Genomic DNA, 16367 nt, shown 5'->3' with positions numbered 1-16367 from the left:
TGGTATCTAGTGCACTATTCCCTGCATATCAGTAGACTCCCTGAATCACTCTCCAATGTATATCTGGACTTATCTGTGAACAGCTTAGAAGCCCATTGCTGCTAGGTCCAGGAAACGTTTTCTCTTTCCCAGCATAAGCAGATCCTTCGCTGTGGTCAGTTGAGTGGAGCACACACAACTGGTTGTCTTGCATAGAGACCTGCATTGTGAAGACGATTTCGCACTGTAGTAGCTGAGATTCTTCTTTTTGTGGTGCTACAATGTGGTCTGCAATGAGCTGCGGCACAGTAGTGGTTCTTCGCCTTCGGATCGAAAGAACTAAAAAACAGTCTTCTACAGGTGTTGCAGCTCATGGATGACCTGGAACAGGTCTTCGGATTGGTATGGATCCCAAAGTTGCTGAACAACACCATGAGACACATTGAGACATCTAGCAGCATCAGCCTGCCACATTCCCATTTCTATCCATCTGACTGTCCTCCACCTTAACAAATCGGATAAACGACGTCCCTGAGAAATTTTCTAAACTGTATTGACTATTGTCGCCGAAACTGCCAACAACAGTTAAAAATCAATACAACTAACACACTAAAGTACGAAAACTTAATATTTGCATAGTTTTTTCTCACTCCTTAAGATATGTTCTTTTCTATAAAATGTAGGTGTTAGCTATCGTTTTTTTATAAATGGTTTTCAAGTTTGTTGTTATCATTCAGGCAAACTATGCATTTTATTGTTACTACCATTTTTTTTATGGTGAGCTTCAAAAAACATTTTGTACCTTAACTCTTTGAGGCCAGTGTATTTAATTAGAACCACTGAGTTACTTTAGTCAACAATTCTGATTTGTTTTCCCATTTAATGATTTGTTACCACAGCAAAAACATGAATAATCAGGCTTGATCAAAGTAGGAGTTAAAAAAGTTAAATAAATAAATAAAACTTAAAATTTGTTTCTGACAAATTAAAAGATTTCACAATCAAGCATTGCAGCTAGGTGTTCACTCAATGTATCTAAAAGTTGTAATGTTACACAAATTTCAGTTTACCTTTTCATAGTTTTTATTTGTTTTAAATTTTACAATAAACATTATTTTATATTTTAATGATTTTGTAGGAACCAAATAATGTTTATCTACTGCAGCATGTTAGTTTAAAATTAATTTTTTTTTTTTAAATTTCAGCTGTAATTTATTCAGTATCAACTTTTGGTTTTGTTTATAATCGTTTGTTGTTAAAATTTTCTAGTTTATTCTGTTCTAAGAAAGATTAACGTGTTCAAAAATGATTGATGACAGATATTCCGAATACAAGTTGAATAAAATGGATTTTTGCAATATTGTTCATTTAATCATATTTGTTACAGTGGAGCTCCAATATATTAAAATTCTAGCTGTGTTGCCACAAACCATTAAAATGAGGTTTATTTCTGCATATTTATCCCTCTGATGAAAAATATTACTGAAGATAGCTGTCCTATCTGACATTGTTTAATAACACATAGTCAAGAATTCTTTGCTTATTTTTGAAAAATATCCAGAAATGAAGTATAATAAATGCTACAAATGGAAATTATTAAATCATTTGTATGTGTCCTTGAATTTAGAAGATAAATTGATTGCTAAATCTATAATTAATTTAAGGGAAAAAAGACTTTGAAGGCAATGTCTTGCATAACATAAGCATCTTTTGGATCAAGTTTTTTACTTTTTTAATGATTTAACATTGTGAAAAAATCTTCACTTTACTAAGCATTTTGTGAATGAATTTTTTTTTAAGTAACTGAGATATTGTTGTTGCAAAAAGTAGATGTTTTTAATATACTGCTGAATTTATGTCTTGTTGTTAATGCATAAAGGTTGCTTTTCATTTAGCACTAGAAAACTCATTAACTGCTAATGAATAGTAACTACAACTTATTTACGCTTCATAATGTGTGCTGAATATTTAACAGCTGTTTAACATACTATATCTACATTTTCTACAAAGAACTAAACAAATGTAACCAAATCTTAATGCTGATAACCCTTGTGTTTTGCTGTAGTTGGTTGATTGATGACATCAGCTCAATGCGAACTCAAGTATAATTTTGCAGTGCTAAAAAGCACAAAACTGCAGTCCTCGGATGGAATAAATGGGGCTGGTGGTGTATTTTATGTACAAAGAGAAAGTTTTCTCACCTAAATATTTCGAGTATTTAATGTTTATAAAAGGTTTATCTTAAAACAAAATTATTCTTCACTAAAAAATAAATAACATGTTGGATTATGTTTTTTAATACGCAGTAGAACCCTGTTACACAGCGCCTCAGTGCACCTCTGAATCTGTTGTACCTTGGATGCTATCATATCTCCCATTATTCTATTTCTTGTGAGAAAGCTCGAAACCTCTTTTTATACACAATATCTACTTTTGAATGCCAAGTTATTTGTTTCAGGATATTTCAAGATGTTTCAGGAACTTGGTGACCAGGTGTCCCTCACTCTGAATTTCTGTTGTAAGTTTCTGTTTAGGTTATAACTACTGTTAATTTTGTATATTTAAATGTTCAGTTCTGTGTAATATAAAAATGTTATTTTGATAAAGTTTACAACCACATTTAACTTGACATCTATTCGCTCTGTCCTGGATTGCAATACTGTTATTAAATTTTCTTTTGGTTTCAATTTATTATGTTTATGTTATAACTTAGGGTGGAAAACATGTAACTGTGCCCCACGCTGCAATGGAGTTCTACTGCATTACATTTACCTGTCGAAAAGTTTCTTCGTATTTCAAATAATTTCTTTCAATTTTAAATGAATCTCTTTCAGTCTTGCATGAATCTGGTTTGGAAATCATTTTTCTTGTCTCCTCTTATGGTGCAAGGTTTTCCTTATGAATGTTGTCAAAAGATTGAGATACAAATCAAAACTGATGTAAGAAAAAATTATTTTTGATGGAGGAGAGGAAACATAAAGGAAGGTTTCGTCACTTCAAAAATGCATCAATATCCCTTTAATGTACGGTTTTTAAAAAAATGTTCTCTCAAATTTTCTGCACATAATATTAGATGCATACATCTCGAATGTAAATTCCAATACTTATTAAGCAAATATTCTGTATTTTAAGCTGAGCTTTAATATAATTTTTTGTTTTTGTGATGTCATGCAACTTGTATCGGAGAATTCTATTTTTTACAAGAAAACAATATATTAGAGTTAGTATAAAAGTTTTAGAATCTTTATTATTTTTTATTTTTTTGTAATTATGGACTCGTGTAAGAAGTTATGTATTGCCTGATTTTTAACATTTAGAATGCAGTGATTTCTTTAATTTTTTTTTTCATGCATACATAGAGGAAAGTAGTAAAAAAAAAGTTCCCTCAAACTTACCAAAAAAAAAAAAGTCAAATTTTATAATGCAAGTGTCTTTTTAAAATGTATTTGTACATTACCTGTAATTATTCTGTATATTCTGTTTGATATAATGATTTCATGAACCATAGAATGCATTACATTTTGATTGTCTCTTGCTTTTTTCTCATTTTTTTGCTGTGCAAAAATTAAAATTATCAGACTAATTTGGAATGTTATAACTTCAATATTTTATTCTTGTTTCGTGAATTCTTACTGTTGAGTGTTAAATGAGTGTTAAAATTCATATGTTTCTATCATCGGATTTTATTAGTTTTTTTTTATTTTTTAAATGAAATTTGTTGAACATTTGTTTGCTAGTATTCAACACATGACAACTCCAAATGTATTTTTGGACATTATACTAACAGCTTAATATGGTCTTAATGTTTATTATAACTGTGCCAAAGTATGAATTGCTCAGATTAAAGTAAAAACAAAGCTAGTCAAAAATGAAATTTTTTACTTAATCAATGTCATATGCAACATTGCTTAAAACTTGTGATTTCTTTATTAAAAATGTATTCCTTGTGCTTGCAGTTTAAATTGTATTTCATTTTTTTTTTTGTTTAAAAGGGTGAATTACTATTGCATATCTATAATTACTTGTTATCTAAATTCATTAATGTTACAATTTTAGATTTTTTTAGGAGTTTCAAGGTTTATAAAAGGAAATTTATTCTATCTGTAACTATTTCTTTTGAAATCATTTAAATTTTCTAGTCATATAAATCAAAATGTATGTTATTAGTCAGTGGTTTTTCTTTTGATTTTAGTGATTTTAAAAACACATTACGTATTTGCTGATTCTTCAGAAGATTCATTAGTGAATTCCTTTTCCCTGTCAAATCGTAAAATCATACTTGAAAAATTATACCATATTTTGCTTTAAAATACTTGAACTACCCATGTTAGCCTACTGTAACATTTCATATTATTTATTTGCTTGTTCATTCTTAATTTATCATTTCATTATTGTGTTGGAAAATAATTTGGTATATTAACTGTGTGAAATTAATATTTGGTGGTTTAATTTTTTTTTGAGATGTATTATACAGTATTGAGTATTGTTTTTTATTCTGCATTTACAAAGTCTAGAACAAATTGTATATTTTACAATTTTAAATTACTTAAATAAAAATATTTGAATTGTTACGTGATAATCCAGCAGCTGTTTTATGACTTTGTTTGCTTAATCATAATTTATGACTCATTTAGGAAACTTAATACTAGTTTCAAGATTACTTATTAACCATAATATTTTAATGAATTCCAAGAAACTGGAGATTTGAACAATCATGATTTCAATTGCATTTTCTACATCAATATTTAGTTAATTCACAGAAAGTTCAACTAAATGCTAGTAATTAGAATTTTTTTACTTTGATGTGGAGTAGCATGAATGTTTAAGGCAGACATAGAAAAAAAAATATTGCTGGAAATTTAGCTGTAGAAAATTCTAACTACAATATTTATCATTGCTGTCAGCTGTTAGTATGTTTTATGAATTTCCTAAAGCAAATGTTCTATTTTTTGTCGGTACAAAAAACAGTTTTTCTCCTATACTTTTGAAAAATTTGATGGAACTGAAAAAAAAAAAAAGAGTACATTGGTTTCTTGGGTACTTTAGGTAGGGCTTTTACTTTTGTATTCTTATCAACACTACGGTTTAAACTTCTTTCTTCAGATAACTAACCACTAATTGCAATGCCATAATCTAAGCTTTAAACTATGTTTTGGGCTTCAGTAACAACTTCCAAAGTTTTATTCATATTCTACAAAAAGTGTTGTAGATACATCTAAAAAACAAAGGAATGCACTCTTTTCTTTGAAAATTAGAATTGGTTTCTGAATTGAAAATCAACTTGTAGAGAGATACTTATTAACTGCCAAAAAAAAGTTTATTAATTTAATGACAAAATATTCAATTTGCACTGTAGTTTTGAGAGAAAAAAAAATATGGAAAATAATGACAAAGTTAATTTTTCAGTTAATTGTAAAAAAATCTAATTTACCTTTTTTGCTATGATACTGATGCACCTGTTTTGCTAGTAAGATTTACGCATGGCTACTATACTAACTAGGACTCCTAAATATATTTCTATGGTACTGTCTTGATTTTTTTTTTTTTTTTTTTTTTTTTTTGATAGGAAAAGTGATGATTCTTTGGTTTAACCAACATACAAAAACAAATTTATGCTAATTCTGAATTCAGTGACTGTGTTCATGTTAAGTTCAAATATTTCAACACCAAATTAGATCTAGTGAGGACACTTTTTTTCAAAAACATTACAGTTTTAATATGGACATTATACATAGTGATAGATTAACAAGTCAAAAAATAATACATATGAAGGATTTTAATGCTGAAAGAAAATGTCGATTACAATGAGAAATGCCAGACTAGTGCAATTAATGCATTATAATTCCTCATGAGGGACGGGTGTAGTTAATTCCATTGGTTTCTCCAAAGTTGCTTCCACTTCTGATTCTATCGGCTTAAAATTGTTGCCTGCCGCATTTTGTAATTTTTCATTAGCTTGATTCATAGAAAATCCATGAGGTTTCATCTATAATTAAAATAAATGAGCACATAAATTTTTACAATGCTTGATTGATTTTCATCCTTATTTTAAAAATTTCCAATCTAGAACTGATTTTAAAACTTGTCTTGATTTGCAAGCAAACAGCTAGTTAAGAGCCTCCGAAGAATGCAGTTTTGCCCAAATTTTGGACTTATTAATCTGGAATGGCAAACACAAAGCTGAAGGCGAATTCCCGCACATGAAAGAATGTAACTTCACACTGGTAGTTAAAAGTAGTTTTGCTCACCAGCAAGAAGTTCACAAACATGGCATGACTCCATCTCAAAAAGTGATAATAAACTCGGCTTCTGTGAAGATATACAGTTAAGTACCACAATTATCTCCCTTAGCCTGGTTTTTGTAGGCTTTCGTGGTTATAAAAGAGTAAAAATTATTTTCCTCTGATATTGATCCTTTCACTTTAATACAATAAAGTTTGAAAAATCATAATTTTGAAAAGATTTATTGGGATTTGATGTATTAAAAATTTGGATTATAATTTTTTTTAAAAATGACCTGTAAGAAAAAGTCATTGTTAATATCTAACAAAAAAAAAAAAAAAAAAAAAAATAGCCTAATTTAGAGTGAGCATAGCATCCAACTTTTTTTTGCAAGAGAGAACTTCATTTTTGATAAATTTAATCCATTTAACTTAGTTATGGGTTCCAAATTGCTGGGAAGTGTAATTTTAGTTCAATTATTGACTTGAAATATATTAATGACTATCTGCGTTGCCCGGCTTTGTCCACTCTACTTTGAAAATAAAAATTTTGTCAAGTGACGTACATTCAACAATCAGGCTTAAATAAAAGAAAAAAAAAAAAACAACATGCAAAATTTCCCCTCCAAACAATGACAGATATTAAAATGCTTTTAAGAAATTTCAAGGAGAAAGGTTTATTTAAAAAGCGTTACCATGGAAACACAAAGTAAAATAAGTTTAAGAATTGAAAATGAGAAAGATGAAAATAAACAATGGATTCAAAAAGCGCGACTGTGGAAACGGAAAATAAAATGGTTAAAAACTTGTATAGAGATCAGATTTTTGAACTTCATTTAATTCGCTTGTAACTTTTTTTCTAATGGAGATAGAGGGTTAAACTTTCAACCATAGGTCGAGTTGGATCTGGAGTAAAAAAAGCTGCTCTTTTTAGTTTTGTGAAAAACAAAACTGTGGGACAATCCCTTCAATTTTTATTGATAGATTTAATGAAGAAAGTAGCGCCTAAATTTCAGCTAAGCCTAAACAAATTCGAGCTAAAATGCAAATAACTCCCGTCGTAATTAAGTTAGATCATTGAAACAAATTGCATAGAATGCGGAAAGTTCTACTCTTTCCAACGATATGTGCAAGTGATTTTTCACCCCCATAATCTGGAATTTATGATAAAATTGGGCCTTAATTGAATAAAAAAAGAACTCTTCATCGAATTTTTTTCGAGCTGGTCTGCAAACCTTTTCAGGACTTAAAGGAACAGGGTTCGTACAGGTCATGGAAGTCCTGGAAAGTCATGGAAAAAAAAATAAGCGAATTTCAGACCTGGAAAAGTCATGGAAAATTGAAATTTCTATTGAAAGTCATGGAAATTTATTTCAAGTCATGGAAAAATGTCTTGGACAGAGATAAAGTAACAGTAACTAAAAGAGCATTAGAAATCTTGAGTGATTTAACAGTATAGCACATAAAAGTTATTAAAATTGAAAGATCCCAAAATTAAATCTGAATTTTGAAAAATCATTGTATCTACTTCTGTTGCAGCCGCTTGACTTTTTTGCGATGTGATTTTACTATTTGGACATCTCTTTTATTTTGAATTACTGTTATTTTCAACACTTCTTATGTTTTATATTCTGTAGTAGCAAACTTGCACGTTCTTAGTTTTGCCACGCCCACTCAAAAAAAAGCAATTCAGTTGCATTCGAGTTCGATTCCATCACTGGTTAGAACTTTGTTATTAAAATTAACACAGTTTATCTTAATTTGTTGAAGGTTTTAGATCGTTGGTCACTCGATAGAATACAGAAAAAGGGGAATTCTAATACTCTAAAACAGTAGTGCCCAACATACGTCCCTCAAAACTAATCCATGCGACCCACTGCTACGTTCAATGTCAGAAATCACACGTGTTCTGGAATTTCTGAATCTGTTAATTTACATGCATTTGAAAATGTGCAAATAAGTAAACAAAACAAGTACTTTTGAATCAGAAGATTAATTCATTACTGTATGGTTTTTTCAAAAAAATGTCTGGTTTAGAAACATAAAGAACTAAACTATGTGGCTTTACTTTAAAGAACCAAAATACTGTCAAGTTAGGTGGATGATTAAATGCACTGTTGGGACACTGAAAGGCAACTTTCGAAGCAAATTTATTGAAACTTAGTTATGACTCATTCAATCTTTGTCCCATTCATTATCATTCTGCCTGTTTATAAAAAAAATTAGACATTTAAGCATCATAATTTTTGTTTCACTGCATTTTTATTTTACTTAAATTTAAATGATGAAGAAAAATAAGAAAAGTTTAGTTTTTTAAGTGTACACTTATATTTTTTACATTACGAGTAAGCGCTTCAATGAGGCTGTGGCATTCATGTAGACGTTTTGCTAAAGCTCATTTCCAAAAATTAGTAAGTTTGAGATTAAATAGTGCTATTCTCTTCATGAACAAGGTCATGAAAATTTTTATTAAAGTCATGAAAAAGTCTTGGAAAAATCATGGAATTTTTTCATCCAAATAGGGTATGAACCCTGAAGGAACAAATTGAAAATTTCTTTGAAATCGGCCGGATAGTTCTCGAGTTTTGCGAGTTCAAACACACAGACGCATTTTGGGGACTTCATTTTATACTAAGTAGAGATTTAAATAGAATTACTCATTGTTAGCTGACCTGTGTGAAGCATTCTTGCCCAAAATTTATAACCCTGCTGTAAAAACGCCCGGAAAATACTGTATGTAAAAACTAACATATTCGCAAAGAGCATTCACACTGAATCAACTTTAATGCCATAATATGCAAAATGCTATAAGAACAGTCTCCCTGAACAGGGACTCAATCCATGGACCGTTCGGTTGAAGGACTGGTGCTCTACCCACTGAGCTATCTGGTTTTCTTCTTTGAGGATTCAAGCAGAAGTTAGCATTTTAACCAAACAAATCCAACCGTGATCTTTTTTAAACAGGCAAAATATAAATTGTTAATGTTTTGCCAAAAAGGGGCAAAAAGTCTTAAAAATCATACTTTACTTATTATGTTTAATGACATTAAGGGAGTTACGGCATTCCCGCAAAAAGATGCCTTGGAGAAATAATATGTATGATGATTTAAATGAAATGGATAATCTTTTAATACATTTCAGTACTTATGGCAGGGGTGCCTAACTAAGGAGGTCATGTCGCAGACTGAACCTTTGAAATTTTTAAGAGCATTGTGTTTTTTTGTGGTACTTTTCCCCACCTTCTAGGGATAAGCCTTAGATTGTACCTCAAGAGGGGTCCATATAGCCAGTGGCGTAGCGAGAAAAAATCCTTAAGGGAGGTTAATTTTTTCTGAAGTTTAAAGTAAAGCTATGCCCTCGAGTTTACACACACACACACACACATACACACACACACATATATATATATATATATATGTAAAATTTTTGGGCTCATGGGGGGGTCCTAACCCCCCTATCCCCCCCATAGCTACGCCACTGCATATAGCAGCCCTCCCCTCTTGTGGGGCCGATGGTTACTCTTGGGGAGGGGCACTTGTGGTATGGGTTCTTAATTTCTGGGAAGTGCAGTCAAGTCTTAATTATCTGCGAAAAAGAGAGGTACGTGAACCGTGGAATAGAGAATTTTGCAGATAATCGGCAAAATAGGTAAAAAAGGATACTAGTGTTTGCATATTATGGCTTAAAAAATCAAGGAGTCTTGCATACATTTAAACAAGAGCTGAAAACTATCATAATACATGAAAAAAAAGTATGCAAAAGCTAAAACAGGATGAATTATTGTTGCGAACAGATGATACACATACGCAAGCAAATCGCACAAACAGACTATCAGATTTATACCAAAGATTATATATGACAGATTATAATTAACAGTTTTATACCAAAAACATACGGAGGAAGGGAGGTTTTTTTTAATAGAAACTGGTCTGGTCACTTGTTTGCATGTGCATTGTGTATGTAGTGTATATCTAAAAATCAGGTTTCAACTACTCTGGTTTCAATGACATTGGAAGGTTTGATGTTATTAGAAGGGAGGCAGGGAGAAAGAAATAGAAGAAGTGAAAAACCGCAGATCAGCCACCAACGGATGATTTAAAGCGCAGTAAACTTACCTCACTATCTTGTGTGGGTCGTTTTACTCCTTCGCAGGCTTTGATAACTTGGTCACAAAATTTTTCTTGTAATGCAAGATTTTCTGCAGTTTTAAATTTTCTGTAGTACTCAATTAAGTTTTCAGCCAATTCTTGCTTATGAGCATCTGAAATAAATGTTAAAGTACTGTTAAATTCATTTAATATGACCACATTATATAAAAAATCACAGCTAAAATGCACATTTTAAATCAGGGTTGCCACGCACCTTGATAACATGGAATTGTCAGGGAAAATGAAAATCAACTAAAATGATCAGGGAAATGTCAGGGAAAATCAAATTATTGAAATTTTTGGAAATGTCAGGGAATCCTTCCCATTTTTTTCGATCTGATAATTGAAACCGCTGTGTCATTTGTTAATGCTGAAGTACGGTAAATGTTGCATTCCAGGTATGCAAATTTTCCTGATAAGCGAGAGAAAGAAAATTCAAGCTCATTTTTGAAGACTGAATGTAATAAGGTTACAAAAGAAAGAGAAGAAATAGCCATACAAAAATCATAAAGTTCTGGTTTATATCACTACATTTTATATTGCTTCTTTCGGGGAGGGGGGGGGGGAATCGAATCCAAGCCATGTTTAGCTAGAAATTACTAGTATTTTCTGCAATGCATCTGTAGCCTTATTAGTATTTTGAGGGCTTTCATTCTGCTTTTTTTTTCATGAAATGAATGATGTTGACAGCTATTTAAAGTCTCAAAATTTTCGATTTTATCGGTTAAAACTTTTTTTGAAACCATGCCAGCATTGAAACTGTGGCTTTGCCGAAAATTGCTTAGTGTGTTTGAGATTTCATCCCTTTTTTTAATCAATGTGATTAAATTTTTAGTTTGTCTTAACTTAACCCAAATATAGATTACAATTATTGATAATTTTTAAGCATTATTTGGTTCATGAAGTAGATTTACTTACATTAAAAATATGTTGTATTGGTATTTAATAACACAAGTTGATATTCATTAACCAGGAATTTTTTCTAAAAGCAACTGGAAAACCTGGAAATGTCAGGGAATTTCATTCTTAACTTCTGTGGCAACCCTGCATTTTGCTCGTTAAGTTTGATTTGCTATTTAATTTCATTTCAAATTTTGTTCATAATGCACGAGATAATTTAAAAGTTTGGGCTATGAGGAACAAAAATTTCAGACCTCTTCACTGAAAATGTGTGTAATTGAATACTATAACTTTGTTTTTTAGAAATCATTCATTATTTTGTGAGGTTCTTGCCTATTGTGCATTGAGAAGAAAAGTTTTAATTTTTCAGATATAGAATTAAGCCCACTTGACTTTATTCTTTATTACAACCTGTGGTGCATCACCATTGCTGATTATTGTCTTCCTTTTTCAAATCAAATTTCCAAAACTATTCAATTTTTAAAAACTAAGATTAAATTTTTTTGAATGTTTGAATAATCAGATTCAAATTTGTAAATTAACAATAACAAACAGCAGGGCCCGATCAAGACAAACTGGTGCCCAGGTCCTGAGAAGAAGATGGTGCCCCCCCCCCCCATGAGAAAATCAGCACAATTTTAAAGTCAATGTTTTATACTATAAATCTAATATACTAGAAACCTACACATTATGACAGAAACCTAGGATTTGAATATCAAACACTTGATAGTCACCATACTAATCATAGTTAAAATTGCTTTACCTTAAGGTGAAAATGAGTTAAAAAACAATTTAACACTGCAAAAATAGCAAAAAAAAAATCTAATTCTGACATCAAGCTTTAAAAAGGCTCCTTTCTGGGGTAAACAGAGGCAAATGTGTCGATCAAATCATCGAAATCTAATTTTGATGTCACAGAATTTTCAATGGTCAATAAGGAAAACGCTTAAATTATCCTGAGAAATGCAGCTTCTCAAATGATTTTTGATTCTTTTAAAAACTGAAAAGGAACGTTCACTGGAACAGAAAAAAAGGAAGTTAATTTAGTCTATTTTAGTGCTTCTAAATTTGTGGTGCCCAGGTCCGTGGACCCACCAGACCGTGCGTTAATCAGGCCCTGACAAACAGCAGTAATTATTTTTTAAGTATAAGTAAGCATTTCTTTAATTTTCTCACTATGATTTATTCATGGCTGTTACAAATGGCAGCTAATACGAACATATTCTCAGATTTTCGGAATTTTGTGTTAACCGAGTTCAAATGATCCAAAATAAATTGAACCTAGGATCACAATCGGATTATTCTAGAGTATCTAGAGAAAACTTTTCAAATAAGTTTATCTTTTTTCACTTTTGGATTGGTCTTTTAATTTACAAAATGTATTGTAACATAACATTTTATTTCAATTTAATCATTTTAACTATTTTCAATTAAAAAGTTTAATAAAAATTTAAGTTTCCCAAAATTAAGCATGCATCAAAGCATGTTCTTTTTATTTTATCGATTGTTGGGAACTAAAACATTAAAAAGAATTATTGAATAATTACTTAGTATTAGTTAATAAAATTAATTTATAAATAAAAAATACTTGATGAAAATACCAGAAAGTACAAGAATGAATGTATTTACTTTTCTCATAATTAATAATAAAATCATCGTTATAGACAATTTATGTTCGCATACAATTCGATTTTGCAGGGCAAGAAAGAGGGAAAATAAATTTTAATTTTCATTTATTTAATCTGAAATTATTGTTACCTTTGCTTGGAATTTTTTTACGTACTGCATATTTTGGAGTATAGTCAACCAGAAAAACTCAAGTGCGATGGGAGGGATCCAGATGGGAAGGATCCCCTTGGGTGCGCTACTGGTATTAATATGCACTTTATTTTTAGTTATGTATTTAAATACAAATGTGACGACCAGCAACTGGCTTTAGGCCCAGCTAGGCTAATACTACTCTGTTTATTAGTCCCCAATGAAGATCAATGGCCCTCTTTAAAAAAAAAGTTAAAGCTATCTACAACTTTATTCATTACAGCCTCTTCCGGTGAGCTGTCCTAAGTGGCCTTACTAAAGTAATAATTTTTCCTAATTTCTTGATTAGCCTGAGATTTGAATAACTTAAAACAATGATCCCTTGACCTGCTTTGCATGCAAGAAATAAACCCATTAGCATCTTTCATTTTAATAAAATATTTCACAATTAAAAATATATTTAGATCCACAACAGAACTAAAAGATAATTTACTTTTCATTGAAATTTCTTCTAGTTTTATGATAAAAATAAATTGCCACCTAAACTGATTTAATTACTTTCTCTATCTATACTAATAATATAAAGCTGTGGAGTTTATTCATTTGAACGCACTAATCTCAGGAACTACTAGTTCGCATTAAAAAAATCTTTTTGTGTTGAATAGTCCATTTATTGAGGAAGGCTATAGGCTATATAACATCACGCTATGACTAATAGGAGTAGAGCAGCAATGAAAAATGTTATGAAAACGGGAAAATTTATATGATAATATAAAATGCTTGGAACACCAGTTAGTTGTACCCACAGTGACTCTAGCTGAAAGCGTAGGCTTCACGATCCAGTGGGTGTAGGTTCGAATCAGCCATAAGGCAATCTCGAGGTTCCTTAAAATCGAGCTAAATTTTACCTGATTTTCAGAAAAATCTTAAATGATGCTAAAAATGATTTGTAAAAAGAATAAAAATGTATGTATCATTGTTTTTATTTTATTATTATTCAATTAACTATTACTATACAGCTGAAGAGTTTATTTGTTTGAACGCGCTAATCTCCGGGACTATGGGTTCGAAATGAAATTTTTTTTTTGTGTTGAATAGTCCATTTATTAAGGAAGGCTATAGGCTATATAACATCGTGCTTTGACTAATAAGGGTGGATCAAAAATAAGAAATGTAATGAAAACGGGAAAATTTATATCATTTTGTAAAATGCTTGGAATGCCAAATATACATATACTAGCTGCGTAGCCCGGCTTTGCACGATCCACCTGGAAAATAAAAGTTATGTCAAGTGAGGCGAGATCACCACTCAGGCTTGAACCAAAAAAAAGTCAATGAAATTTTGTGGCAGATTGCGGAAAACCCCCAAAATGTAAACATTTTAAATCCCCTGATTACAGGAAAAGCCTCAAAACAAAAACAAGAATTTTACCTGTTCATATTCGAGAAAAAAAATGGCAACAGATATTTCATCTCAATGATTTTCTTCACCGCTATACATTTTAATAAAAGCATTGTTGCAGAAAGTTGAGATGAAGCACTGAATAATAATTTGAATGGAGGAAAGCCTTCGAAAAATAGGGATTTTATGTCGAAATCTAAGTGTCATAATGAATAGTTTTTAATTGATATTTCCACTAATTATTATTAGAGGATTATGTTGAATAGCCAAACATGAAGACGGGAAGATTACGAATCCATCGATATCTGGTTCGATGGTCAGTTCACTGTCATTTGAGAGAAGAAGCTTGGACATACATAGATACACTCAGTTTTTAATTATATAAGATTTTTGAGGTAGACCGTGCAACGCCAGGCAAAGCAGCTAGTTTATTATAAAGCTAAAGAAAAATCTGGCAGATACTAAGGAGAAGAAAACTTACCTATTATGTAATTACAGGCTTTTATCATCTTTGGTGGGCTGAATGTGTATGAAACAAAATTATTGATTTCACAAAGACGGTTGAGACTTTGATTAATAGCTTTCTTCCGACCAGAGGAATCTTTCAGCATTTTATGAAGCTCTATTTAGAAAGTCAAAAGAGCAGAAGTAAAATCATAAGAATGATCAAATTTCCAAATTTTATTTACTTTAAACTAGGTTGATATATTTACCTTTTATAACAGCAACGCATCCATGGCACAGAAGAGCTGTTGAAGAACATAATTTGTTGTAAAAATAAAACTTTTAAAAGTAATTTTAAACAGAAATTATTATATTTAATTATAAATTACATTAACTACATGATACAAGAAACAATAGAAATGAAATATAATAAGTTTAATAAATTTTTAGACTGAACTGAGGGGAAAATAATTAGAAAAAACTTACGTTGACCTATTTTTGCATTTTCTGCAGCTTCTGAAATACTCGTAAGAGTAATAAGAGCAATTAAAATAGCACTCATTAAGCTAAAAAATTTCATGATGTTACAGGTGCACTATTTTACGCCCCAATGATTATATCATTCCCATTCACAGGTATTATCACACATTTAATCTCTCTTGATAAAGACTGCATAAATCGCTCTTTAAATTTCGCTACCTGAAGCAGACGACACTTTTAGTTACGGTCCTGATCATTTCAGGCTGCTTGTGAAATTTCTTGAGGTTCGGAATGAGAAATCCCAAACTCTTTATTTAAAAACATTATGACAATGTTTTTTGTTTTTTTCTGAAGAACTTGCTTATTTATAGTTCGCAGGTTGAGCATTTTTTTTTTAAATTACCAAAGTGTCTGCTACCAACGTTGTAACCCTTGCAACTTGGCGAGTTACTGCAAAGGTTGCTAGAATTCTCGTACTTTGCAATTGGTAATGAATGTATGCATTATGAAACTTTCTGATGGTATGGCACTCCAAAACGAGATCGTTAATATTTTCTTTCTAAAACTTATAATGGTAACTGAAAATTTGAACCTCAAATGAAATATTCTGCCGAAGTTGTTAAAAAGCAACTGAGTAGCGATAAGTACCTTTATGAGGCAAACCATCAAAATAATATTGACCAATCGCGGTTGTAGCATCAAAGGATCGATCCTGCATTGACCGTCGTAATGTGAGAGAGAGAGCGATGTTTATGTGATTTCAGCTCGTAAAACTAGTTATTATTAATATTTCCATACACTTGATTTAAAAAAAAATCGAATAATTCCTTCTTAACAGTATTTAATTTATATTTGCTTTGTGGTGTTGACTGTTTGTAAGCATAGCTTTTCTTCTGTACAATTTGCGAAAGTATTTGATCCCGTTTATCGGAAGAATTTCTTCTGAGTTATGAACAAGCTAAATTTGTTAAGATATGAAATTCATTTTATTTCATTGTTTTATTCAGTGGGAACTGTGCAATGATACTGCATTAG

General features: G+C 30.9%; 1 protein-coding gene across 1 annotated transcript; it reads right to left on the bottom strand.

Moving 5' to 3' along the window:
* Positions 1-5692: 5692 nt before the first annotated feature.
* On the bottom strand, positions 5693-15528 carry LOC129228184 (uncharacterized). Its single transcript, XM_054862847.1, has 5 exons — positions 15339-15528; positions 15122-15157; positions 14890-15030; positions 10316-10461; positions 5693-5965 (listed from the first exon to the last, which is right to left on the bottom strand). The coding sequence occupies exons 1-5, from the start codon at positions 15430-15432 to the stop codon at positions 5816-5818; spliced, it is 567 nt and encodes a 188-aa protein (XP_054718822.1). The 5' UTR covers positions 15433-15528; the 3' UTR covers positions 5693-5815.
* Positions 15529-16367: the final 839 nt, after the last annotated feature.

This window comes from Uloborus diversus, chromosome 8 (genome assembly GCF_026930045.1).
Source record: "Uloborus diversus isolate 005 chromosome 8, Udiv.v.3.1, whole genome shotgun sequence".
Taxonomy (NCBI): Eukaryota; Metazoa; Arthropoda; class Arachnida; order Araneae; family Uloboridae; genus Uloborus; species Uloborus diversus.
This window is presented reverse-complemented; position numbering and strand designations above follow the sequence as displayed.

What these genes read in the sequence shown, in the direction of transcription:
- LOC129228184 (XM_054862847.1), bottom strand. Translation starts at nt 15,432, where the DNA reads ATGAAATTTTTTAGCTTAATGAGTGCTATTTTAATTGCTCTTATTACT. An exon ending in ATGCGTTGCTGTTATAAAAG is followed by an intron (nt 15,031 to 15,121) that starts GTAAATATATCA and finishes CTTTCTAAATAG; the next exon opens with AGCTTCATAAAATGCTGAAA. An exon ending in GACCCACACAAGATAGTGAG is followed by an intron (nt 5,966 to 10,315) that starts GTAAGTTTACTG and finishes TTTTAATTATAG; the next exon opens with ATGAAACCTCATGGATTTTC.